At 50.2% G+C, this 27,677-nt stretch overlaps 1 protein-coding gene across 1 annotated transcript in view; it reads left to right on the top strand.

Annotated features, from left to right (window-relative positions):
• The first annotated feature begins 475 nt into the window (after positions 1–475).
• Positions 476–27,677, top strand: part of ESRRB (estrogen related receptor beta) — a 95,230-nt gene continuing 68,028 nt past the window's right edge. The window contains exon 1 of the mRNA XM_087813890.1: positions 476–525. Within this exon, the coding sequence (XP_087670016.1) occupies positions 476–525 (50 nt within the window). The remainder of the gene's footprint in view (positions 526–27,677) is intronic.

Raw genomic sequence — 27,677 nt, 5'->3', positions numbered from 1 at the left:
GTGAGAGGGCAGGCCTTGTGGCTCTACAGCCCGGTCCTCCTGCTCCTCTGGAGGTGGGGACTTCGCTCGAGCGTCTGGTTCCATTGAAGCCTCCTCTGGCTCCCCCCTCCCCCCACCCCAGCTTGATTCTGTCACTTTAAGTCCAGCCCCTGAGAGATAGCCAATAGGAGCCAAACCATACATCAGTCTCCCAGCCTTAAAGCTACAGTAGGGTGAGTGGGCTCCAAGTCTCTGGTGCCCGAGCCTCCTCGGCGTCCTGTCCCCTCTGCCAGCTCGGAGTGTGTGCGGGAGCGGGAGCGGGAGCGCGGGGCCGTGCGCGCCCCGCTCGCCCCGCCACGGCGCTTCCTCCCACGCCGCCTTCTCGCGCGCACCGTGCCCCGGCCCGGACCCGCGCCCGCCGGTGCCCTTCACTCGCTCTGCCGCGTGATTGCCCCGCCGTCTTTCTCTACCAACTGGGAATGCTCCAGTGGGCCTGATGGACGTGTCGGAACTCTGCATCCCGGACCCCCTCGGCTACCACAACCAGTAGGTGCTCTGCTCCTCCGCCGGGCGGTCTGTCTGTCCTCCTGCCTGTCCGGCTGTCTCTGTCCTGGGTGTCGCAGTTCGTCTTGAAGTGACCGGGACCCCGGGGGCACTTGGGGAACGTCGTAGGGGGAGAGGCGCGCACTTCCTGGGTTTCCTTCTGGGTAACCGGCATCTAACTTTTCCCGCACCCCCCTTTACAGACTCTGACTTTTAGAGCAGCCCTTTCTCATTCGCTCTTTCTTCTTCTTGTGGAGAGAAAATATTTGAGTTTCTGTGGAATGGGGAAAGAGCAAGCCCAGCGCAGGTGCGGGGAAAGTCGCAGAGATGACCCGTCCTGTCTGAGAAAGCCTCCCCGCGGGCCCTTTTACTTTAATGTTTATTTCCATAGTAGGGGTCAAAAATGATCGCCGGGGGGCGAAATCGTAGGTGGTCCGCGGGGGTTTGGAAACTGCAGGCGGCTGCGCTTCCTAGTCCCGCGGTCCGGCGAGGAGCCCCGAGGGCGCGCACGCAGCGCGGTTGCAGAGCCAAGGCGCCCCAGGGGTGCGGGCGGCGCGGCCCGGGACGCACTGCGTCCCGCACGCCCGGGAGGGGAGCCCGCGTCCTGCCGGCAGACAGGACACGGGCGGGCGCGGCGGCGGGCGCAAAGTTGGTTCCCGGCTTCGGGCTTTGGAGGAGGCTGCGCCCGGCGTAACAGACCTGCGAGATTTCGTGCCCCGGGGCGGCACTGCGCTCACCTGGAGGGAATCTGGGGCGATCCAAGCGCCTTTGGTGTAGGTGGTGGCCGGCGCTACAGAACTGGGCTCCCACGAACCGCGGGTCCCGGGGCTTGGGGAGCGCCTCGCGCGCAGGGTGGGAAAGTGGAGAACTGACGCCCCCGGACGGCGGGGGGCTACCGTGAGCGCCTAATCCTGGGCTCCCGGGGGTCAGGCTCCGGCCCCCCGCGGTTTCCCTCCCAGGGCCCTCCAGCCCAAGCCCCACCTGCCCGGACACCTGCCTGGGTCTCCCCGCTGGCGCCCTGCATCCCCCCGCTGCCAGGCTGGTGGTGTCCCGGCGTCTGGGGGGTGGAGCAAGCAGAGTTCGTCCCTCGGAATGTTCAAAAAAATAATAATAAAATGAAAACTCTAGGTTCTCGCGGACCTGCTCAACTTCACGCTCGTCTTCCTCTTTTTAAAGGAAGCTAACCAAACTACCAAAGTCACTGCTCGCCCCACCATCCTTTCATTTCTGCACCCCTCCTCCCAGAAGCCAGTGCGTCCCTAAAATAAACACCCTGGGTAATGAATGCGGGGCTCCAGGATGAGTGTTTAACCGCCCCCCTCGGTGCACAGGCGACCCCCGCCCCCGGTGGACCGCTGGCCAGAGAGGAGGCAACTTCACAGCAGCATCTCGTGTGGATGACCCGACCGCCCCGGTCTCCACGCCGACCTTTTGGGTCCTAGTTGTAGGAAGTTCCTGGGTGAGGGTCCTTTAGGTGCCGCCAGAATTTAGACAAGAGTGTCAGAAGGTGGTGAATAGGTTGGGAAAGGAGGGGAATTCTTAATTATAATAGATTCAGCTTTCCACGCGTTTGAAAAGTGGCTTTTCATTCTGTTTAAAGGTTACGCTGATCCCACTCGTATGGCCGGTGGGGTGGGGGGGGGTAGTGCCCTAAGATGCTCCCTCCGAAAGATTTGCTAGTGGGAGCCCTGAAAGAAACCTCAGGGTGGGTAGGTGAGGCTGTGAACAATGTTTGATGCTTGTAGGGCATTTTCTCACATAAAACTACCAAGCCAGACAAATATTTGATATTTAAATTATTTAGACTCCCTCTCTCCAGAGGTGACTTCTTTACTTGGGCTTGAAATATCTACGTATGTGTCCCTGGCTCAAGTCATACACAATAAATACAAAAATTCGAATGGGGGAAGTACATCCTTTGATTATGTTCAGAAAGCAAGGAGAGGGGAGATGGAGGGCTTAGCAGCGAGTTGACGGCAACCCTGGTTTGAGTTTGAGGAGAAATATGGGCAAAGAGGGGATGTTAGGGAAACAGCAAAGGGCAATGAGGGGGCCGAGGTCCTGGGTGTCTGGGAAGGGTCTGACGTGAGAACCATTTGTGAAATAAGTCCGACAGCGGTTTGGATTCCCTACCCTTCCTGGTTTCTTTGCACAGAATTAGCTTCCCGCGCCACGGGGCACAGGTAAACCCGTAAAGACACCTGCCGTGCCACCGAGGAACGAAGCATCCCTGTGCGATGCCCAGCGATTGGCGGGCTGGCCCCGGATACAGATGTGCCCCCTGGTGAGGTTTTATGTCTGCTGTAGTCCAGGGTGCAGAATCTCCGAGGGCGAGCCCGTGGAGGTCAGAGGCTGGTGTAGGAGGGAGGCAGCTTTCCGCCTTCCATCCCTGTGCTTCATGACAGGTAGCTTTAGAGCCACTGGCAACAAAATAGCAAAACAGGACAGCAGGTTTTGGTTTGTTGGAAAGACTGTGGAACGAATCCATTCATCCTGGTGCCAGTGTTTCTCCGGGAACATACACATGAGCGTGTTCATGTACTCTGTACACAGTTTCTACCCATGTGGCTTCATCGACATTTCTGGACTTGAGAAAACCCAAGGGCACAGGGACCCCAGTTCAGGCCTCCTCACCTGCTAACGTGCAGAGAGCATTTTTTAATGCTTTAGTGTTATTCTCACTTTCCCAGGTGAGAAATTCTCTCTCGCTTTCTCTGTCTCTCTCTCTCTCACACACACACACACACACACACACACCTTCATACCTTTCTATCCTTCATTTTCATTTTCCTGTAGCCAATCCTGTAGGTGACTCCATTACCATTTCTAATCAATATTTTATGTACATATATAATCAGCAGGAGTGGGAGTGAGTGCGCTGGCCTGCATGTGCCTGTGTATAAATGTGTCCATGACCCACCCAGCTGGAGACCCTGGGCATAAAAACTGGGGTGTAAGAAGGGGGGGGGGGGCTTGCAGTGACCACTTTGTTGCTATTAAAGAAACAAAGAACAAATTGTCCCGAAGGTAAAATATGTGGCTTCACACGTAGGAAAAATGCCACATGGTAATTCAGAATCAGTGACCCAGAGAAAAACAAAGGGGGAAATTAATTTTTAATGGTACATTTAAAAATAAATCAGAGTGAGGACATTAGTCTTGGTTTTCCCAGGGAGGGGCTCTAGGAAATAAACCTATGTGTGTGCCTCCCTTCTGGAAATGCAGGCTGCCGTGGGAGTGGTGGATGGGGTGATAGGAGGCTGGGCTTGTTCAAGCCCGAGGGTGATAAACCAGGAGGAAACAGGTCAATGAGGAAGGCCCCAGCCCCGGGGAAGGCTCTTTCCAGCTCAGTGAGATCCTGATATCAACTGGAAATTTCCTCCCGGGGCTTATTATTTCCCCAATTCCTTTCATTTTAGAAATAATCCTCTATTTTACCAGTAGTTGGGACATATGAAAAGATGTTTCTTAAAAATACACACACACACACACACACACACACGCGCACACACACACACACACACACACGGAATAAACCTGGCCCACCAATAAATATGCCGTTTAGTCCGAGAGAGGAACAGAAGGGACTTTTTGGGAAAGCACGTCAAGGGAAGTGGCCGTGATAGAGATTTCATGTGCCCCCCCCCCCCCCCCCCCGGCCGTCTTGGAGTGCTCCGGGCCCTAGCTCAGGGAGCCCTTGTAACTTTGCCTTGATTCATGCTCCTAATAATTGAACATTTTGCTAAATACTTTTTAAAGATAATCTAAACTCATTGAAAAAGTTTGTCTCCTTCCTCGGTCCTCTGCCAAACGCCTTGTTCCTTTGAATGCTTAGAACTGGAATGCTTAGTACAAGTCTAGCAGGCCAAAGGGGGCATGGGAGAGAGGCGTTGAGAACCTGTGAGCATTGGGGGTGGGTGATGGTGTTGGTTGTGTGAATGGGCAGGATGCAGAAGGAGAGAGAATCTGGAAGACAAAGAGAAGAAACAGGATGCTTCGGACAGGTTCTGCAGTGCCCTTCTCTAGAACTTGCCTTCCCAAATGCTTTAGTGGCTTCCTCAACATGATTCAGATTATTTGTGGTTCTAATTGAAGGGGAAAGGACAGCGGATATTTAGACCATAATCCATTCCTTCAGTGCGAAGTCCACCCCACACCCTGAATACCCCACACCTACTGCCCTTCATGGGGCTCTTCCCATCTCTCCTGAAAGTGAGGCCCTCTAAGTGCTGGCCCAGCTTGACCAGGATCAGCCAGAGCTCCCTAGAGTTCTGCTGGGAGCTTCTGTCTTGGGGTCTGGTGGCTCTTGACCAAATGTTCCCATGGGGACCCCAGCATGGCTTAGTGCTCAACCTCTGATGCCCTCCACAGGTGCTTAGTTCTTAGAGGGGGCGTGGGCCCAGGAGGGGGCTTCAGGTAGAGGGTCCACTGAGCAAGCCAGGAAGCTGGGAAGGGCGGAACTTGGGGATGGGCTGGAGCCAGACAAATCTGAGCCCACATCCTGCCTGTTTGCACTTGCGGCCATTGGCTCCTTCCTAGGAATATATTGAAGACCTTAAGTGCCACTGACCCCTGACTGGGATTCATCTCCGGTGAGCTCCCCTTTCTCAGTGCCTGGATTCTCAGACTTCCAGGAACATACATGTGGTCATTGCTCAGACACGGGGCCCGTAGGCTTCCTCTGGTCTGGGTGTCCCCTGGCGTGGCTTGGTGGCCTGGTCCCTGTGCAAGGAGGTGGTGGTATTTATAATTGCAAATGTAATTAGCAGACTAGCTCTGGGGACTGGGATGCTCAACTTCTCTGCACATCACAGTGACCCTGTGATGGCTGGCCAGGCAGGTTAACTCTTACCAGGCCAGCCTGCCCCTGCCTCTGGTGGGGCCGCTGACCTCTCATTGATGATGGCAGAGCTGTCCTGGGTAACGGGTGGTGGGTCAGACCCCTTCGTCAGAGGGGATGTCAGGGGAGTGTCTTGGAGAGGTGAGTAGCTGGGGAGTTATTTCTTCCCTAGGCCACTGGACAAGTGACCCTCGCCTCTTGTAACAGTGTGACCCTGTGTGACAGGCTGCTCTGGGGCATTTCCTCCCTCTCTTCCCAGGACACTGCAAGGATGTGATGGAAAGACTTCAGGCACATGGTGGTCTGTAGCTCTGTAGCTTCTTGGAGAAAGGCAGGCTCTAAAGGGGACACATTATAACTTCTAGCAAGTGCTCCTAATGCTCAGCAGGCCGAGGGAAGTAACTAGGAAAGGGACTTGTAGGGAGGCCAGCCATAGGAGAACACAGGCTCAGTTTGTCCCTGGGAGCAGAGAGCCCCCAACCAACCACCCAGACAAGTGGGGAACCATGAGCCTCGTGGTCCCCCCACCCATGAGTGTACTTACACCTGCCTATCCAGAGCATCTTTCTGTACTGATCAGGATTAGAATAGAAAGGATCTTACAGCACCTGTATTTATAAGCAGCGGCTTAAGGGAGTGTCGAGCCCTTTCTTGTTGCTGTTAACACCCCTGTGTAGAGGATATCTCTGAACCCCAGGACATCAAAAGCTGCATCCTTCCTAGGAGAATTCCCACCTGGAGGGTCTGTGTGTGCATATGTGTGTGAGTGTGTTACGGTGCTATTCCCCTTAAGGATGGGAGAAAGGGGGCAAGGGGCTCTGCTCTTTAAACACAGCCCCTGCTGCCTGTGGTACCCGGGGCCTGGGCTGAGGTCAGGCTGTGGCCACATTCCAGCGGGAGCTGTGGAGCCCTGGGGTTTTTCCATGGTGTGAACGGGAACACAGAGGGACTGAGGGCAGGCTGTTCCTGCAACCTGAGTTCAGTCTTTCTTAAGAGCCTGTCCAGTATTCTGACCTGGGCAGGGCTGGGTAGACCCTGGAGAACGTGAGAAGGCAGCACTGCCTTCTGTGGGATAACAGATGGCCGCACTCAAAGGAGCATTTGGGCAGCTCTGGTCCTGGTGCCCGACTTCCCCTTCTCTCCCTGGATGTGGCCACTGACGGGCTATAGCTGAAAGGGTCAGATGTTTTAAATCGAGGAAGATCATACTGGTTAATCTGCCCGTGGAACTTTCAGTATGGAATTGGACAAGGCAGAGAAAAACACCTATCGGTTGAATGTCTTAAATTCAAATTTGTATGAGCTTGGATTAAAATAAACCCCAAACGAAAGTTTTCCTGGGGGTTAGAGACATAATTTTTTTTTAAATCTTTTAACCTATACACGTTTTAGTCCCAAAGAAGTTCTTTCTCTCTCTCTTTCTCTTCCTTAGGACTTTAAAATATTCTATTCAATATTGTCGTTCAGCATCTCCGGGACTGAGCCTTTTCTGGGAATGGTTTTCTGGATAATGCTATTTTATTTCTCAATGTCATTTCATCCAGAGGTCAAAAGGCAGTTAAACAAACTCGGACAAGGTTTTGTTTTTATCTTCTGGTTTCAAATGTGATCAATTTTCATTTAAAACGGTATCAGGGTCCTCTCCTGCCGGTGACAGCAGCAGCCTGCCTCACGCCGGACCGTCGGTGTTTCCGAAGGACTGCATTTAAAATAGCACGAATGCAGAGTGCCACTCAGGGTCAAGCTTTTTCATCTAGGGAACCGGGAGTTTCAAACCCCCAAATACTGAGTGTTATTTTAACTTGGCACTTTTTAAAAAAATTGCTTGATTTAACTTGAATTTATAATTTAGCTTTTTGTTTTATTCTTCTTGTTAATTTAAAAAATTTTTATTATATTTACTTAGATTTATAGTTTTGGTATTTTTTTACCTGGTGCGTATTTTTAAAAAAGATACCTGAAACATGTTTTTTGAGCATCACTGGCCTTTTCGTGTGTTCTTGGTTTCCAAAGGGCAAGGAAATACAGTCGTAAGGAAATGCTACGGGAAGGTGGCGAGGGCGGGGGGCGAAGGGTGATGTTTTAGATAAGATTTCTCTCATGTCTTACAATTTAACATTTTCCTTTGTCTTGACTTCTTTCCCCCCCTCTATTTTTATTCCAGGTGGCTCTAGTTTGCCCTTGTCCTTTTGTCCCTCTTTGATTTTATATGTTCTGGAGGAAGGAGTACAGGGTCTGTGTGCGTGTCTACCTGAACTTGCGAGTTTGTATGTGCGAGTGCGGATGTGGGGGGGTGTTCGAGCTGTTTTGAGGGGCTGAGCACGATCAGTCGGGTGAAGTCCCAAAGCAGGGTGCCTGTTAGTGGCCACCCTGTCCTGCTTCAGCCACCAGCATCTTGGTGCACTGTCATTGGCCTGCGCACATGCGTTGGTGGACACGGGCAGGTTAAAAAACCCCCGTTTACAGGCAAATTCCAGGTTTGCTGTGCCTGTTATCTGAGAAGGGAGGTTTGGGGAGGATATCAGGAAGCATGAAACTTTATTCAAAACCGATTTTTAAACCTCCCCTCTCATCTGGCTCACTGGCACTTTGAGCTCTTGTCTGGGACCCTGGCGATGCAGAGTGAACGGGCTGGCGTAGCCTTTTGTTTTTTGCCTCCCTAATCGATGGATGGGGGAAAGCACTCCCTCCTGATGGGGAAACATCCCTTCGGCACACATGCAGAGCACAGTACTTACCTTTTCCTTTTAGCCTCGCTCCTTGTCATTTGTCTCTTGGGTGTGTTGACATTGTCTACCTAGGCAATCAAGCTAACAAGCTTTGGCAGAAAGAACACCGCTTTTACAGAAATAACAGCAATAATGCGACGGTTGTAATAATTATGATAACGCTAATAACAGCTTACAGCCTTTTCCTGCCCAAAAGAGCAAAGCAATTCTCATAACCAGTTTCTCATAGTAACTGGATGAGGGGTGCTGTGTCTTTTCCCTGAACATAAATGTTTTTCTGCAAACATGAACATGCATGCATGTCTAAATTCATCCAGGAGCTAAAACTGCCTGGTCTCTGAAATATGAACAAATGGTAGAGTAGAATACGGTGTTAGCCACACGGCCCACCCTGAGAAATGCTGGGGGTGCTGCCTTTGAATTGGGAGGGGAGAAATGTGTCTTGAAAAGGATGCTGTGTCAGGTCTGACCCCACTGCCAGAAGCTTCTGAGGCCCCTGCTCTGCCTCGAGATCTCCCCAAGTTCCTTGGTTCCTCTGGCTGCAGTCTCGGGAGCGGTTTGCAGACCAAAGGCACACAGAGGGCGAGGAGGAGGGGGGTTATGACTTGGCGCATGTGAATAGCTGGGAAAAGAACTGTGTGAAGAGAGAGGCAAAGTCACCTCGCCACCCTTGATTGCCTTCTTGGCCATTCAGCTTCTCTGAGGCTGTTGTCCCCTGCTCCTGAGTACCTTAACCTACCCTCTGGAGGCAGAGATTAGAGGGAGGGCACCAGGGAGCTGACCCTCTGGATCCCTTGACCCCTCTTGTGACTCTTCATGCTGACTCCGACCGCTCATCTGCAGACTGCTCATCTGGGCGTTACTTTTGAAATCAGTGCCGCCTTTGTTATTTCCTCTCATTCCTCACCATCTCTTTTCTGTATGTGCCTTGGAAATAAGAGGCAGCCTAATACACCAGCCCAGTATAATAGGAGGCACCTAATATACCAGAGTCCCTCAGCTGTCTGTATTTTTTTCTACTTTAATTTTTTACTTATGTTATTATTCAATTTTTTTCCTTAAAACCCCCCACAAAAAACAGTCCAAAGCTTTGGGTTTTTAATTGATTATTAACTGATTTAACAAACAAAACAGCCTGCCCCCAAGGATCGCAGCAAGAGTCTGGCCGTGCTGCTCAGGTCGAGATCTGCTTTTTTCCCCTCAATCGGTGAGAAATGTTATAGCTTCAATTCCCTTGTTGGACCCCGAGTAAAAAATTAATTCATGAATAATAAAAACCAATCAGTCTTGTTGAGTTTAAGAAGGATTAGGAGAAAGGGTGTTTTTTTCTTACAGAGAACATTTGGAATCTGCATGTCATTGTCACCGAGCGTTGGGGTGGCTTGAGCATGCCTTTATTCACAGCAAATGAGGTGTTTATTGTCCCCGGGTGTCGCACATCTCCCTCAGTTGTAAGGCCAACTAACTGAAGACTGTTATGGGCTTCCCACTCTATCCCACAAACCCATACCCCAAGCCAGTGATGATTTATTGAAATTAAGACAGTTTCCTATGTAAGTGGCACATAACCAAATAGCAGCAGACCTGGGGTTGCCTTATTCATAAGCCGGTTTGTTGATGGGATGGAGTCCTTGGTTTCCCTCCTCTCTCTTTCCCTGGAAAGTAACTGACCAGAAATTTACATGCCTTTGCAAGAACTACAGAAATTAGACCTGTAGATATGCTTCTTCATTTCTACCAATAGTATCTACCTCCCAGGGTTGTGGTGAAGATTAAATAGAGTTAATTCACAAGTGCCAGACATGGTGTATGTACATTAAGTGTTCCACACTTATCAATTTCTTGATGTTATCATTTGGAAGTTACTTTTCATTCCTTTGACATAACCTCACAATGAGAGTCCTCAAGCAGTAAGATCGGGGTGCTTGAACTGATTACTTTGTTTGATGCGATCAATGTAGCTTGGGTTTCCATGTGTAACAGAGGGGATTAGAGAAGGAATTATGATTTGGGACGGGGTGGCGGGGGTGATGAATAGGAAATTTCCTCTGAATGAGTCCTTATATCCTCAGTCCTGTGGGCATCTCTGCCCAATAAAATGTAGGACAACCAGTTCAATTTAGATTTTAGATGAACTATGAATAATTTTTTAGTATAAGCATGTCCCATGCAATATTTGGTAAATCTGGCAACCCTACCCATGGGTGTTTTCCTTAAGTTGTTCTGATTAAGAAACACATTTCTCTTTATTTTTTCCATTTTTGAAGGCCCAGATGTTTTCAAATTGTTTTTTAAATGACTATCTTTAACTTTTTGCCAATATTAATGTGTTCGGTTCACCGTGTCCTTAGAAGTTAGTGGGTACAAGTGATTTCTGCCATCCAGATATATTGATAGAGTTGTAATTAGGTAAGTAAATCTGTCGTATAAGGTCTCGTAACACAGGACTCAAAGCTGTTGAATTTTGCCTCAGGGAGGAACAGGGTAAGCCGGGTCTTTTCAGGAACCTGTCTCTGCATGATGCCTCCCTGACAAGCAGGTGGGGGGCTGTACCGCTAGAACCTCAGATCCCTGCAATTGGAAGCTACCCTTGCTGCACCGTGGAAGCCAAAGCAGTGGCGTCTCCCTGCCTTCCTACGCAAGGATGGGAGGCTGACCCTTCGGAGGCCTCCGCTAGGTGGCTGTGGGGAAACCGCCCCAATCAGAGTTAGATGGTGGAGTAGGGAGGACAAGGGGCTAAACCTGAAACAGCCAGTTGGGAGCATGGATGAGCCGGGGCTCACTAAGGGGGACCAGCGAACCCCAGCTTCTCTTCACTAACCTCTTTGAGCAGCAGAGGCGCACAGGCAGGGTAAACGCACCATTGTTTTAAGCCTGGTACCTTCCCAGCCCAGAGTATGGGGAACGGAAGAGCTCTAGAGCCCCCTACAGGCCCTAGGTGGCACTGCACCTCATGGGCCACCACGGAGCCTCCCCAGGGTGGGAAGGGATGCGGAGGATCCCAGGGGGTGAACCTGCAGAAACTCAGGATCCTGGAGGCGTGAGCCCAGACCCCTGCTCCAGAAAGCAGCTCTGGTTTGGGAACCGCCTTTCAGAGCCATGCTTCGTGCTCTTTAGCACACATACATACACGCACACGCTCTCAGGACACACTCACTGCCGCCATGGCTTGCCTGACCTCCAGCCAGTCTGGAAAGTGCTTAGGCCTCATTCCATCTGAGGAATGCCCTCCAGCTGCTGGATAGGTAGAAGCAATGCAGCCAGCAACATTTTCAGAGCCCAGTACTTGTATTTAGATTCTGTAGTGTCAGAGGCAGGCAGTTGTAATAATAGTAATAGTAGTAACCATTGACATTTCTGGAGCACTTACTACGTGCCAGGCTCTGTCCTAAGAATATTTCATGTGTTAACTTATTTCTTCTTCACAACAACCTCGTGAAGTTGGTCCTATTACCATATCCATTTGACAGGTAAGGAAACTGAGACATTAAGTCACTTGCCCAAGGTCACACAGCTGGGATTTGCTCAGGGCCAGTCTGCAAGCCTGCTCTCCTATCCACCATGTGAAATGTCACTCACTCATCCTATCTGGAATTTCAGCTCTTTAACTCCAGCTCTCAGAACACACCTTCTCAGCTGTGGGTTGGACACATGGGTAAACTTTAGGGTAGAGGTGGAAGAGAAAATTGGGCCCCATATCTTGCTTCTGAAATGGCAGATGGAAGAATTGCCACAGTGAGGTAGGCCTCTCTTGCACTTCAGCCTGTGTGATTGGCACAGGGGAGGGCGAGAAAGGAGGTTCAGTCTTCCTGACACCCTCCTCTAGAGGCACCCGATGCTCTGCCCCGCTCTGTGCCTCCCTCCAGTCTGTCATAAACATATTTAGAAGCTGAACCCCTCTCTTCTCAGCGTGTACTTACTCCATCTCATGCCCTCTCCTTGTTCTCTTACCACCTGCTCTCGACCACGCCTATGTCTAAACCTCAGTGTCCAGTTCTGGTGACTGACTCGAGATACCTCACACCAGCACATGCGACGTGGAACTGCAGCATCGCACTGCAAGCCTGCTTCTCTCCATGTCTTCCTTACTTCTCCCTCCTCAGACATGGGGACCCCAGCTAAGACATGGGGTGTCTCTTGTTATTTATTCCCTCTCTCTCTTTGTTGTCCAATCCCCTCCTCAGTCTGGGCAACTTTAATCTAAATATACACCTTAGATCTAGTCCTTCCTTTTTGTACTGTTGCTTACCCCCCACTCCCCAGTCTGCCTGGCAAACTTCTATTTATCCTTTAAAACCCTACTCACATATGCCTGTCCCGGTGAAGCCATCCCTGACCCCTCCCAAGGAGAATTGATCGCTCTCCCCTTGCAGCTACAATCTGACCCATCATGCCCCTGACTGGTTGTAATCTGTTAGACTGGAATATATGTTTATCTTTTCTCACTAGATTATGAGCCCCTAGGGTATAAACTCATCTATGTGTCCCCAGTGCCTAGAATAGTATGTGGCATAGGGTAGGTGCTTAATGCATTTTAGTGGAGTTACCTAGGGAGATGGGAATGGGTAAAAGGGAATTCCAAGGGCATAGAGAAAGGTCAAAGCCATGGGGGACCTGGTGCTGCAGAGTCCATTGCTTTTTTGATCAACAGGGGAAAAGCTGACTGGCTAGGTGGGCGTCTACGTCCTTCTTGGGGGCAGTGTAGTGTAGTGGTTAGGAGGAAATCTCTGGCTCCAGACAGACTGAGTCTAAATCCTGGCCCCAGCGGTGTTCTGGAACCAGCTCAGACTGACTCGGGAGAGCGGATTGTTAAAATTTCAGGGATTTTGTGAACTGATGGTTAAATACAAACATTACTTTAAAAAATAAAATTAAATAACTTGCAATGAAATACAACCATTATTAAAAATGAAATTACATACACTTATAATTAAATACATTGTATTAAAAACAATGGTAATAAGTACTTAAAACTCATTACTTCCTAATATTTTACTACCTTCGGCTTTACATTCTTGAAGTAAATTTGCAACTAATGTATCTGTATGGTGGAAATACTAAGATGGTTTGTTAGGGGACCCATCTCTTCATAGTAGCAAGATGTTGGTGATGTCTCATGGGTAGCTGGAAACTGGCCATGATGGGAGTATTTACACCATGGAGATCAGCAAATACTTCAGATCAGACCTTCTCTTCCAGCCAGTTCTTAAACCTTTATTGCAACCCCACTGCCTGACATCCCAGCTCTGTGACCCTGGGTGAGTGACTTACCTCTCTGTGCCTCAGATTCCTATCAGCAGTAACCCCTGGTTGTTATAGAGATTAAACACTGATCAACATAAAGTGCTTAAAGCAGAGGCTGGTACACAGTAAGTGCTCAATAAATTGTGGTTCTTTTTAGTATTTCTTCCCCATGGCCCCAGGCGTGTCCCTATCCACATTCTATCAGTACGCGTGACCTTCCCAGGTGGAATGTGACTTTTATGCCTAGGGTATAAGGTTATTGCTTTTCCCTGCTGGATTCTTGTCCATAGGGTTTAACTGTAGTAGCTAAAAGAAGGGAGCTTAAGACACTAGTTTTTCAAGGGGAATGGTGGGGAGGTATGCTCAGTCCTCCAGGCCAGGAGAGGATCATGCCCCAGGCCCTGTGAGGAATTGGGACCACAGCAGCAGCCAACCTGTCTGAACAGGTGAGGCCGGCACAGGTGAGGTCAAAGCAGATGCTAAGAACAGCCAAGCTTCAGGGTAAAGGGAGGTTCTGCAGGCGGCTGTGGCGGATCCCTAAAGCCATGTGAGGGGGTAGCTCCTCTCCCTGAAAATGCTGGGGGGTGCAGCCAAGCCCACAAAACAAGGGCCCCTCTAGCTTTGGGAGATGAAGGAATATTCCAGACCATCCCCAGGTCGGCATACATGCTGTAAACAGCTTAAGTTGGGATTGCACTGGCTGAGGTGCAGTTGCTGGGGACGCCACAGGAACATGGGATGTTGAGAGCATCGAGTCTGCAGCTCCCAGGATGGCCTAGGCCCGGGAGATGCCAGAATGCGCTAGGGCTCTCCTAGACTCTTCCTCGCCAGGTTCCTCGGGCCCCAGCCAACTCTGGCCCTGGAGGAGGTCTTTGCACTGGCAAGGAGTTCACACAGGTCACTGGAAATTGCTTCAGGCTCAGACCTTTGGCATCAGGAGGCCCAGCTCAGTAGTTACACACAGCTCCCGGCCAGCCCAGCCCCTTCCAGTGGTAAGTGAACTGCAAGCCTGCAGGCACCAGGTACTGGCTAGGTCTACCCAGCTTTATACGCCAGAGCTGAATCTCAGTGCTGGGGTCTCATTTCATTCTTCGAATCCCTGATCTGTAGAGAAATGCCCTTGGAAATGGCCTTGCCAAGGAGGAGGCCTCCTTGAGAATTAAACCATCCCTCCCACTTCTCCCTGAGAGTCGTTCCTTTACCCTGAGCCCCTCAAGGGCCTGGGTCTGATTCACTTGTGAAGCTGCAGCCCAGGGCTGGGCATGGAGGAGCCTTCAGTAAATATGAGGGGAAAGCTTGAGAAAGTGTGTGCATTGGGCTGCTGGTGGGCTACCTATATAGTTGTACAGATTGTTCACTGGCCAAGAGTTGAGGGGGTGAGTGAGGTCTGAACTCAGTTTTTCTAATTCACACCAAGGCATCCATAGCAGCAAGGTGAGAACCCCAGGTGTTCAGGTCCCAGAGAGGGGCTGAGGAGTCCCCGGCCCTGACTCATGCACTGGGAGCAGCCCCCTGACTGACGTGCGCCCTGGTTCTCTGAAGGCCACTGTGTTTCTGTTTGCCCAGCACCATCCCTGCAGCCTGAACGGAGAGCTTGGTAAGTCTTCATCTGGAGGACTTGCTGCAGCTCTTAGCGGGTGCCCCCCGCAGCTCTCAGCAGGTGCGGAGCAGGAAGGACACACAGGCCCTGCTCTTGCAGCTTCTGCTAGTTCAGGATGCCTTTGGAGCAGACAGGCTGGGACCCTTTGTTCCCAGGTCTAAGTAGTAGGTAGAGTGTGGGTGTGAGGAAACGGGGGGCCCTGGCCAGCAGAGGCACGTTGGAGGTGCTGTGGCCGTTACCTAGCAGACCTGGCTTAATGTTTGAGGTTTTATCTCCCCTGTGCTCTCTGAGCCACCCCCCCACCCCCAGCTCCACACCTGACCCGCAGAGCAGTCCCAGGGGGAGGCCTATAGGTTTGACTTGGGGCAAGAGTAGGGGATCTGAACCGCCCTCCCTGGGGACAGGTACTTCTCAACAAAAAGTCTCTCATGGCCCTGGGAAGTGCCCCTGTGTGGCTCCATTAAATGTCCCATGTGTGACTGTGGCCATCAGCCTTACTCGTGCTCTCCACTCCTCACAACCTCCTGAGCCTTTACTCTGCCAGGCACTTTCCTGTGGTAATAGTAATAAAAATAGTGACACGTAGTCTCGCAGTGGATCATTTTTTGAGGTCTGTAAATGTAGTTATCTAAAAAAGTTTACATTTTATGACATCTTGACATTGCATGAAATATCTTTATTGCAAAGAAAAAAGTTATGTGGGATCGGAGCAGTCCAAGAAAATAGGGACCCCTGGCAGCCAAGCCATGCCCACAGGGAGAGAGGAGGTCAGGCCGGGAGGCACGTCCATGGCGCAGTGACCATGTCAAGGGTGTGGCAAGGTGTGGGCTGCATGTGAGTGAGTCTTCAGAGTCTGCAGAGGCTGGGCCAGCAGCAAGTGCCCACATACAGCAGACACCTGCAGGTCTGAATCAGATGCCTGTCCACAGGGGGGCTTGGGGGTACCTGGCGTGCCCAGGGGGGCTCAGGCAAGGGTCTCCATTGCTGCATTCTTCTCAGGGGCAACACTTTGGATTCCAGTTTATGCCATAATCTCAGCTCCTGGCCACCCAGGTGAGGCCAGAGACTGTGCCCATACGAGGTCCAACCAGTGGAGAGTAAAGGTACAGAAATTATGCTACAGGGGATCAAGAAATATTGTGGCAGTGATAAAAGATCCTCATAGGTCCTCTAGACTGATACCAAAATATAGGCAACACAGAGTTAAGTGGGAAAAAGTGGGTGGCTGAACAGAATGTAGGGCGGGCAAAAGTAGGTTTACAGTTGTTCGTATGGAAATACTACAATAATTAATAAATAAGAATATAAGAATACACCCTGTGTTTCTTGTATTCACAACTATAAACCTACTTTTGCCCCCTCCCTGTATAGTAAAATCACATTGATGGTTTTTAAATTTCAGTTGCTAGCATAAGCTTTGGAAACTTCTGGAAGGCGACACAAAAAGCTGTCATTTGAGTCACCTCTGGGAAATCTGCTTAAAAATCCTGGAATTGAGAGGGACTGCTACTCTTGATTTTACTCTTTTGATCGTATGCGAGCGTATATTCTATAATGGAAACAATTTTGATTGAAAAGTTAAGGAAGTCAAAGCATGCGAGAGCGAACTAACAAACCCTCCTAAGAAAGATACCAAAATAAAAGAAGATCCCTCTACAAACCTGGAAGCCAGTGTCCGGACAGACCAACTTCTAGAAACCGGGTCCTGTCCCTGCCAGGCTCCTGCCACCTGCTCCCCCCACCCCCTGCAGTGCCACCGAGCCCAGGGGTACCTCTGCCAGCAGCCCCAACAAAGACAAACCCAGGCAGGGGCCTAGCCCGCAGGCTGGACTCCCAGCGGCGGTGCTGACACTGGACACCGCAGCCCTGCCAGGCTCTGCCGGGCTGGCAAGGGTTGGCCTCTCACCAGCTCCTTTCTATACTTCACGCCTCACGGAGCCAGGCCGAGGGAGTCACTGGAGGATCGTGACTGGACGAGTGGGCGGCTGCCCCCCTGCCGAGGAAGCCATTAATCTTGTGTCTCCTGGCCTCTCGTGCTCCCACCCCAGCCGCCCTGGCACAGACTGACTCGGGAAAGGACGTGAAAAGGGGCCCTGGGCTTCTCTCCATGGTGGACCATGACCCTGGAAAATACCATCTGGCTTTTCTGTGTGTCTTCTGACACCCATTCCCCAGGTCGGGACACATCAAAGAGAGCTGTGTCTGGTGACGTTTCTCATTGTTATTCCTTTGGCAGGGCCTTTGGATTCAAGGTCACAGGTAGACTTATGCTTCAGAGGCTGCCTGTGGGACCTGGGGCCTCCCATCCTAAGATGCCTTGGAAGGGGGCTTGTAGAGGGTGACCCAGGGCCACGCCGAGGGCAAGACCCTCTCCCTGCACCGGACAGGCCTGCAGGGCCAGGCCAGGCAGCAGAACTCCCTGGCTCTGCATTTCCTTCCCTGCAGTCTGACTCTTCCCACACAAAATAGCCAACGTGCCAGGTACCTGATCTGGGGTGTCAGCAAATGTGTGCGGTTTGACCTTGGCCCCAGGAATCTCGGTTTTACTCTCAGATCGGCATTTTCTTTAAGAAGGCGAGGTGGCTGGCTTTAGAGTAATTCCAAAATAGAATTATTTGGTGTACAGTCAATTCGTGTACAGTGGCGGGTCTTTGATTAACCTGGATGTTTGGTGCTTAGAAGTGGACTACCTTCTGAGCAGTGAGTCCTCCATTGCTAGAGGCATGTAGGCAGAAAGGGGACCTGTTTGGAATGTTATAGAGGATACAGCAACTGGCAGGACCCTGAGCACTCTGTTGTACACTTTTCCCCTTTGGAATAAAACCCTTTCATTTCATATTAGTAGAGAGCAGGTGGCGGGCCTGTGCGGGCCGCATTGGACATCTTCTCGCTTTTATTTTTACTTCCTCTTACTTACCTTTCCGATGTGGGCAGTGCCTCCTGAGCCAGCTTGCACTTGTTGGAAAATTGCTTCCATAACCCTAATAGCTAACACACATCTACATGTTTTCTCTGTGCCAGGCACAACACTGCTTTTACCTAATTTTTTGTCTTTGAATCTCAATTGTATTACAAAGTAGGCACATATATTTTCCTCATTTTACAGATGAGAAAATGGGGGCTAAGAGAGGTTGAGGAGCATCCCCAAAGTCACAGAGCTAATAAAAGGCAAAGCCAGGATTTGAACCCAGGTCCACCTCCAGGGCCCACTATGCTGGACACCCCTGTGGGTGACAAATGACTCCCCCTGTATTCATTCCTCTCTTTGTTGGAAATTGTTTGATTCTCCTGTTTGGTCACTGTTTATGCCATCAGGGTTCAGAGGCCGTCAAGAAACTGGGTGGTCTCTGTTTTGCCGCTTCCTCGGCAGGTCCAGTGGGTGGGAGGACAGCAGGGTGAGGGGAAGGCGTCTGAGACGCCACCTTCAGCAGTGAGAGGGCATTCATCGGGGGGGGGGGGGGGGCCAACAGCGATGGCATCTCATTCAGAGGGAGCCTTTCCAGGCACCAGCCACCACTCACTGAATCCTCACTTGTGGTTCCCTCTGAGACAGAAGCTCTCCTGCCTCTCGTACAAAAGTGGAAAGTGAGGCCCAGAGAGGCTTCGTGGCTATTCAGCTAGTGGACAGTGGAGTCTGATTGAAATCAGGGTCTACTTGACTGCTAAACTCAATGTCACTACTGCCACCCTGTGTTTTATACAGCTCAGCCTCTGCTGTTTTACTGAGGGGGTGGATGTCCAGGGAACAGCCAGGGTGCCATTACACTGGTAGGGTTGGTATTATTTTAACTCTCATTTTCCAGATGGACACCTGAAGTCCCACAGTGTCTTGTTGAAGTCAGAGGCTGGGGACTGAAGTTACCACCAGGCCCCTCCATGTCTCCTGGCCCCAGTCTGCTTTCTTGACATGCAGATGTGTCCAAGCAGCAGACGCTGGTCATTGGGAGGAAATGGTCCTGTGGCTGCATGTGAGGGGAAGGGATGGATGATTTGTTGGCTGGCTGGGTGTTTTTTACAATCAATGTGCACATCTTTATTTGAGCAGATGGAGTACTTTGTCCAATCCAACAGGAAGCTCCCTGGGGTGGAGTCCAAGGCCCTAGAATGGCCCCTTTGGTGGATCTGTGACCTTAGACAAGTCGCTTAGCCTCTGAGCCTTTATTTTCTCCGCTGTATAATGGGGATAATAGCACCCAGTTTGCTGGGTAGGTGTGAGGGTCAAGTGTCCAACAATGGTGAGATCTGGCTCCTGGGAGGCGGCTTCCAGCAGCGCCTCCTCCCCTTACTCCTCGGTAGCCATCCGAGTCTACATCATCTTCCCTGAACATGCTCGCTGGCGGCGGCTAATCTTCTTTCCTTGGGGTGGATTTAATTTGTAATGCAGCCAAGGTCGTTTGGAGGCAAGTGTAGGGAGTTAACTGGGTGACAAAGCTGAGCAAAGCGATTTTTGATTACAAAGAAAAGAGAGGATGTGCCTCTGTTTCTCAGGGAATCTGGCTGCAAGGCAGTTCCCAAGAGGAACTCCAAAAATGCTCTGACCAAAGACAGCATCACCAGGAACTGGGAAGAGATGCCCAAGGTGACCACCCCGAAGGGGACAGCACTCACCAGGGTGTATAAATATCAGTTGGTCACAGTTGGTCTCCTGACTTCACAGTCACACCCCACTGCTCCTGACCAGCTGCCACCACTCGGTGAAGCAAACGTAGTGGGGGCTCTGCAGGTATCCAGGGAGATGTGGGTAATTGTGGCAGCCATGGGTCAGGCCCCGTCCTGTTCCACGCAGAATAAGTAATGGCCCAGCAAGATTTCCTACGACTTTCTTGTCTTACCAGCCAAACCTGCAAACTCCCCAGCAGAACCCACACTGCTTTGGCCAAATGAACCGGAGCTTTCCAGAGTCTAGCTGGAGGCAAAAGGAAAGAAGGAAACCCCTCCCGCCCCATCCCTGGGGTCCTCGTCTGCTCTTGAGAGTTAGCCTGGCAGTGGGAGCCCGAAAAGTTGGCACTTAATTCCCCTTTTCTTGTATGTCATCCCCTGCATTTTGTTTCTGAGCGAACTTCTGGAGAAGTCATTCTGAGAAAGGTAGAAATATAGAATAAGCTTTGAATAAGAAAATAGCCCTGGCTGGGTGGCTCAGTGGGTTGGATGTCGTCCTGTACACCCAAAAGGGTGCAGGCCTGATTCCTGGCCAGGACACGTACCCAGGTTGTGGGTTCGATCCCCAGTCGGGGCTAATACGGGAGGCAACTGATCGATGTTTCTCACATCAATCTTTCTCTGTTTCTCTCTCTCTTCCTTTCTCTCTGAAATCAACAAAAAAACAACAAAAATATATCCTGAGGATTTTTTAAAAAGAAAGAAAATAGCCAAGAATGTAATTTGGGGAGGAGAAAGGGAGAGATGGGGGTGAAGAACTCTGAACAGTGGCGGATGGACCCCAAATGCCAGTCTGAAGGCTGTTAGAGATCAGAACGAAATGGGGCAAGTCGCAGCCGCACCGCAAGCCTTCCGAAAGTGCTCACATCAGGTGGACGGTTGGCCTCTATTCTGAGATTGCAGCCTTTCTCATTTGGGGTATTAAAATGGCTTTGCTTTTATGAAATGATGATTACATTAGATTCTTTTTTTCTTTAATGTTCTCACTTGACAAAATAAACTTGTATTGGTCTCCAAATTCAGTGGTAGTGGAGTGGAGTTTAGCCGGTGGATTGGAGAACGGGGAACCACTGGCCTCGAACCCAGAACCCAGGTGTCCTCAAGCTGGACCACAGGCTCTGAGGACAGAAAGTTCAGATGTGGGGAAGCAAGTGTCCCCACATGCTGGCCTTCAGAGGGAGGCTTCTGTGAGATGGGGCTCTGTCCCCTCCTCCATGGAGCTCTGCTCTTTGCGCTCCTCAGAGGGCAGCAGGTTCATAGTTGCAGAGATAGGAGATTTCTTTTCTGCTTTGATGGAGCACCTCAGAGAGAGCCACCGTCCTCACCCTCCCTGGATCCTGTCAGCCCTGAGGTCTGGCCTCCTGCAGGGAGTTGCGTGTCTGAGAAGAAAGGCTCCTGTCACCCTTTGTCATGAATGCAGTTCAGGGCCAGGCCACTGTTGAGGCCAGCTCAGCCCTAGATATTCACGTGGGAGGATCCAGAGGAGAAAAGCACTGAACTCCTTGTGCCAAAGAAGGGAACAAAAGGGGGAAATCCAAATCAGACTGGGAATTGCCACTCATGAAATAGTGTGCCTTCTTAACCCCCATCCCTGTCTTCTCAGCCTGGAAGACTACAGACTAAAGAGATCATGATGAATGGGGACCACAGTGACACATCAATTCAGAGAGCACCCCCAGGTGGAGGCTGCATGTAGCCCCAGACCAGAGGCCCGTGGTCCTCTTAGATTCTGACCCTCAACTGAGGCATTCCTTGAAGCCTTTATGGCACTTAAGGACTGCAAGATACTCTTGGGGGGAAAGAAGTTTTCTGTGGTTGTATTAGTCAGGGTTTTCCAGAGAAACAGACAGATAAGGTATGTGTGTGCCTGTATGTATGTGTATACCCTGCCCCCCCCCACACACATATTTATATATATGAAGAGATTTTAAGGAATTGGCTCCTGTAATTATGATTGCAGACAAGTCCTAAGATCTATAGGGTGAGTTAGAAAGTCCAAACACCTGAGAACCAGGAGAGCTGGTAGCATCATGTAGTTCCAGTCCAGAGGACAGCAGGCTTGAGACCTGGGAAGACCTGATATTTCAGTTTGAGCCCAAAGACAGGAGAAAGCTGATGTCCCAATTTGAAAGCAGCCAGGCAGGAGAAATCCTCTGTCACTGGGAAAGGGTCAACCTTTGTGCTCTATGCAGGCCTTCAACTGATTGGATGAGGCCCACCCATATTAGGGAGAGCAATCTGCTTTATTCAGTCTTCCCGTTTAAATGTTAATCTCAGAAACAGCCAGGTCAGTGTTTGACCAAATATCTAGGCACTTGGTGGCCCTGTCAAGTTGACACAGAAAATTAGCCATCACAGCGGTAAAATGAATTTGGGAAATTCTGTATACTATAGCTCTGGCTTAGACCTTCCAGTGTGCATTGTGTATTAAAGATTCTGAGAAGTTTTGCCATAAAAAAAAGAAACCCTATTTGACTTGTTCGCCCAAGTGCTTTCCTTATTTTTTGACAATGGTACTTTTTTATTGGTAGAGGGGGTGTGGGGAAGGGGCAAGATATTTGTTAAAATCCCATGAAATTGGATTCTATGGATCATACCTTGGGAAACACTGCCCTGGAGATGACAAATGAGACCTCACTGGTCCTCGGAACTTCCTCTGCCATAACCTCCATCCCTGAAAATGCCTGATTTTGGCTTCTTGGGGCCTCTCCTCCCTGCTTTCTGCTGTGCTGTGCTGGCCTCAATAAGGTGGCCTGTCCATGACTGGGACTGCTGTGTTTGACGAAGCCTCCATGCCATGTCGCACTCAAACTGCATCCAAAGGTGAAAGGACTTGCAAGAACTTTCTTCGAGTTCTTAGTTAGGCGGCGTTTATTGGTGCTTACTCAAGTAGTGTTGGCTCTGTGCTAAGCTCTTTATATGCATGATCTCATTTAATCTTTCCAACCTCCCTTTGAATTTAGAACTGATGTCTCATTTTACCGATCAAGAAATAGGCACAGAGAGGCTCCATGACCTTCTAACAAGTGGGAAGTCAGGACTTGAACCCACGCCTGTTGCCACCCTGATTCCCACAGTGTGGCTGGGAAACCTTTGGGAGCAAAGGAAGGAGAGGCCTCGCCGGGCAATGGAGTTTGAAATCAAACAGTTTATCTGAAATCCCTTATTTGACAAGATGCCTTTTGATGGTGAAAGAGAAAATTGGAGAGATTAGGGAACGGGAGGAAGCCAGTTAGGGAAGAGACTGTGTGTGTTTGCAAAATGTGCTCACGTTCCAGAGGGAAAGGCAAAAGAACGTCGGCTTAGGATGTCCTGGGCCGTCACCCCCTGCCCAGCTGTTTCACCTGGTGCCCTCGGAGGTGATCCCTGAGAGGGCAGACGGACGGAGGTGATAACAGGCAGCAAGACTCTGCTAATTGGGAACAGGACTTCTGGTCCAGTAATTGGTGTGACTTGGACAAGTCTGGGTGCCCTCAGAGATCTGGCATGCTGAGTGAGCAGGGCAGCAAGGTTACTACATCCCATTGTGCACGAGGGTGTTCCGCAGAGGAAGAGTATCGTGTGTCCCCATGGGTGACGGTGTCTGTCTTGGGCAACCAGTGCTCATCAGGGGCCCAGCCCCCGTCACGCAGGTGCCCGTGAGCAGTGTCTGCATATGTGTGTGTACATACATACTGCCCTAAATGCATTCCTGCATCACATAGTCCTTTTAAACTACTTATATTACAATTATGTTTAATATGATATGGTGATGTGATATGATATAATATATGATGATATGATATCCTTGTTAATCATCTCTCTCCCACTGGAATAAAAATGGCCTGAGGTCAAGGACCATATTTTTACTGTCAGTGTCCAGACATTGAAGTACCCAATAAATATTATGAATAAAGGAATGAATGGACTGACGATCTTAGAGTAAATGCCCTGAAGTTTACACCTTCATATGAACTGCACCCCTTCCGCAGCGGCCCTCAGGAAACTGCAGTCAGCTGTCCCAGCCTCCTTCACCTCCCCCCCTCCCCTCCACCCCCTCTTGTTTCCTCTCCCCTCCCTCCTGCTCACTCCGAACGCCCTCCACTCCCCTCTTAGCACTGTGCTCAGAGTCATCTCTGGCTCCAGCCCAGCCTCTTGAATATCCTTAGTGATGATTTTGACTTTTTTTTCCTCAGAGACAAAGTCCTTTGAAACCAAGCATATGAGCTGGTTCGTTGGCCAAGTTAGTCACTAACCCAGAGATGATAAATGAGGTGTAGTAATCAGACTAATATTTTTTTAATACTACTAATATTAACATTTTGTGAAGAGGGCCCAGTGCCCGGAGGGTAGGATGAAGCGCCCTCTGGGTTTCCTTGTCACGTAGTTTGGGAGCTCCTCCTTGGACTTGGGTCCATGGGTGTGATCAGAAGAGGTTAGCGTGTGCCTGGCAGTTTTCCCTAGGAACCTGGGGGTGAGGCATCGGTAAATGTCCTAAATGTCCGCAAGCAGATCAGAGACGGAAAGGAACAAAGCCTAGACTCTTCAAGTGCCTGCTGTGGTCAGATCGGTAAGCCACCCTTAGGATTCTCTTCTGTGTCACTGTGTGACCTTGGCAGGGACCCCCCCCCCCCCGATTGCCTCTCTCCTGTGCACAACCCCAGCCCTGCCCTTCTGCGGGCATCTTTTTCCACCCCGTGCTCCTTACCTGCCCGGGGGAGCAGCTGTTCAGGAGGCGGCCCTTCTCCTGAGATGGATGGTCTGCGGGGCTGGCCCTGCCCCTGGCTGGGCAGGTAGTGGGGCCGATGGCGGGGCCTGCCTCACGGGCTAACCTGGCCGGGCAGGCTCCTCATTCTGCCCACAGCAGTGGCTCTTGGGCTGCACTGCCACCTCCTGCCTGAGCTCCAGCGTCCCTAATCCTGGGGCACTGGCCGCTGAGCCTGGTTTGGAGCCACTGCCCCGCTTCTGCTCGCGTAACGTAGCACAGGGCCATGCACGCTGCAGCCAGGGCTGCTCTGTGACTTCACAGATGCGTATCAGAGCATGTATATTATATGCCTCAATATAAATTCTGTTGTAAAGTTATTTGGAAGGATTAAAAATTATTTGAAATCTTTTGGATGCGAATAACTCATTGCATTTAAAATAGACTCTGATTTCTTGGAAATCAAGGCAACTCGGAAATGCTTCCTAAAAAATCTGAGCTACCAGTTATTTTCAGATGTGATGAAGTTTTTATGAATACACCCTAAATGAGGCAAGTTGACATGTTACGCTTTGTGGACATTTAATTGAACATTAAAGATTTTTTATTTTGCTTTTTTTATGTTTGTAGATTAATACTATTTTGCATTGTTTCCAACATGTGAAGGTTTTTGGAAAAGCTCACAGACCAGAGGCTCTGTGTGTAGAGCTGCATGGACAAAGCAACCCTGTCCCAGCCCTGGGGATCACCAGGTAGGGAAGGAGCGGGAGGGAGAGGCTGAGGAGGGAGGAGGTGCTGGCTGGAGCTGTCCGGTGGGGCTGGGGTAGCAGCCCCGGCTGGGTCCTGGCCTCTTCACTGATGTTCTGTGAACTCAGTCTGTGAAAGGGCTTTCGAACCTTGTTCTGTTGCCTGGAGTGCCTCTTCCCTAATTAGATACCCAATTAGCTCCCTTCCTCTCTTCGTTCAAGACTCAAATGCCATCTTAGTTAAAGTAGCACCCCAATCTTCTCTAATAAATGATGCAGAGTTAAGAAGCCGTTAAGCAGGGTAAGGGAGTAGGGGGTGCCCTGTCATGTACTAGTTTGTTTATTTGTGTGTGCTCTGATTGTGCTCTGTTCACCACAACGTCTCCAGCACCTAAGACAGTGTCTGGCACCTAGTAACTCCACACAGTAAACAATTGCTGGCCCATAAATGAGCAAACGAATGCCCCCCCCCCCCCAGGCTGTTGGGAGCATCAGGTAAGCAGAGACACATGTTTCAAATGATAAACCAATGTGCCAGGGCCCAGGAGTCAGAACACACTTTCTGCTTGCAAAGGGCTTTCCAAGTGTTTGCTACATGGCTTGTAAAACAGCGGTTCTCAAACTTCCATCGGAGTAATAGTCACTTGGAGAGCAAATTACAGTGCAGGTCATCTGAACCCACTCATTGATTCATTCTTTTGTTCATTCTACAAAAATATGTTAGGCATCTTCTTTGAGGGCACAAAGATGAGTAAGACAGTCCCTGTCCTCAAGGGACTTACCTGATAAATGATGCCCAAAGCACAAGCCTAGAGAGGCTGCTCTGTCCATCTCTATCCACTGAGCAAGGGCTGGGGGAGCATCGAGGAAAGTGAGAGACTGGCCAGGGAAGGCTTTTCCATGAAGGAAGAGGGGAAAGGCTTCCGGCGAAAAGGTGTGAAGTCATCAAATATTTGCAGTATGACAGAAAACTTGGTGTGAGCGGCAGTGTAGAGAAGTGAGAGCTACTGTTTATTGAGCACTTAGTTCGAACTGGGAAATGCTCTGAACGAAGTACACACACCAGCTCTTTAACCTTGTGAAATGGGTCTATTGCTCTCACTCCCATCTTACAGTTGCACAGCCTGAGGCCCAGAGAGGTTACCTTAATGCTCCAGGCCATGCAGGTGGTGGTAGTAGTGGCAGAGCCAGGTGTTAAACCACACCCCAGCTGGCACTTAGCCCCTCTGAGCCTCAATTGCTCCATCTGTAAAATGGGACACCCAGGCTTCCCTTGCAGGTTTGTGGGAAGGATTGAGTAAGCTGTGCATGAATGCACATGGAAAATCTGTGAAAAGGTTACATGAGTCACAAAAAACTCGGTTACTTTGGGGAGTCGTCTAGGGGACCAAGGATCAGAGGAGAAGGAATATGGTCCAGTCACTGGATCACCTATGGGGCCTCCAGTACAGAAAGGTTAAATGACAAGGAACCTTAAGGGGAAGGAGTTGGGTGGGGGTTCTGTATGGAAGGGGAAGGAGAAGTTGAGGCTGGCATTCCTGAGGCTGGCATTCCTGAGGTAGGGATGGCATTTGTCTGTAGTGGACACACCCCTGTGCACCACCCCTCCTCTTTGAGGACACCCTGGCGACAGGCTTCCTCCTTAATACAGTATGTACATGTTATCTCTGCAGACTTCTTGCAGACTCGGTTTAAAGATCTCAGCTCAATACCATTAGTGTATATCTGCAGAGAGCCCTTTGTAAAATTGATTAGAAAGTGGGCTTTTTGCATGGGGAGCGGGGGTGGGGGTGGGACCTAATCGGATTTGAGCAGGAGATGGTATCTCATTCCCTGCATCTACCAACTGGCTTGGGGACCTCCCAGGGAGCCAGGGCCCCTAATTTGGTTTGTGAATACATTAGCCAAACAAGCAGAGGGGGATCCTTTGGGGAGTGAGTTTGGGGGGATGGGGCCGGGAGATGGTGGGGTGCTTCCTGCGTGGATCCTGGATGTAAGCCGTACCCTAGATCACCAAGGGTGTGCATTTCCGATGGTTTTACCCAGTCCACAAGAACGAAGCAGACTTTTAAGGGGACTTGTTATTATATGATCTGTCATTTACTGAGCACATATATGTATACTTTTTCATTTTTCAGTCTCAAAATAAGTCATATTCAAATGGATAATAGAAAGTCAAACAGTGCCAGAGTGTTATTCTTTCTCCCTAATCCTGATCCCTGAGACAGACTCCCGAGTAACCACCGTCACCAAGTTTTCTGTGCCTCTTGTATCTTTGCACAGATTTTTCATTCACATTATGCACGGCTTTCTTCATCCCTCCGAGAAACCCGCAAGAGAAGCCTGGGTGTCCCATTCTGCAGATGGAGAAATTGCGGTATATGGATTGGTTAATTGCCAATTGGTAGGTGGCAGGGCCAGGACCCAAACTGTCACTGGTCTGGCTTTAAATCTTGGGGTATTTCCATAGAATCATGTGCCCTACCCCAAAAGAGAGGGAACTGCTCAAAGCTGAACAAAAGGCAATTGGATGTTTACTTCTCCAGCTCTTTTCTTGGGTCCATTCATGCGCTATGATTCTGCCTACTTATACCCACGCATCCTCAAAACAGAATGGAAACTCCAGAGCATCTTTGTGTAGAGCGTCCTTCAG

Source organism: Miniopterus natalensis, chromosome 1 (genome assembly GCF_054644295.1).
Source record: "Miniopterus natalensis isolate mMinNat1 chromosome 1, mMinNat1.hap1, whole genome shotgun sequence".
Lineage (NCBI taxonomy): Eukaryota > Metazoa > Chordata > Mammalia > Chiroptera > Miniopteridae > Miniopterus > Miniopterus natalensis.
This window is presented reverse-complemented; position numbering and strand designations above follow the sequence as displayed.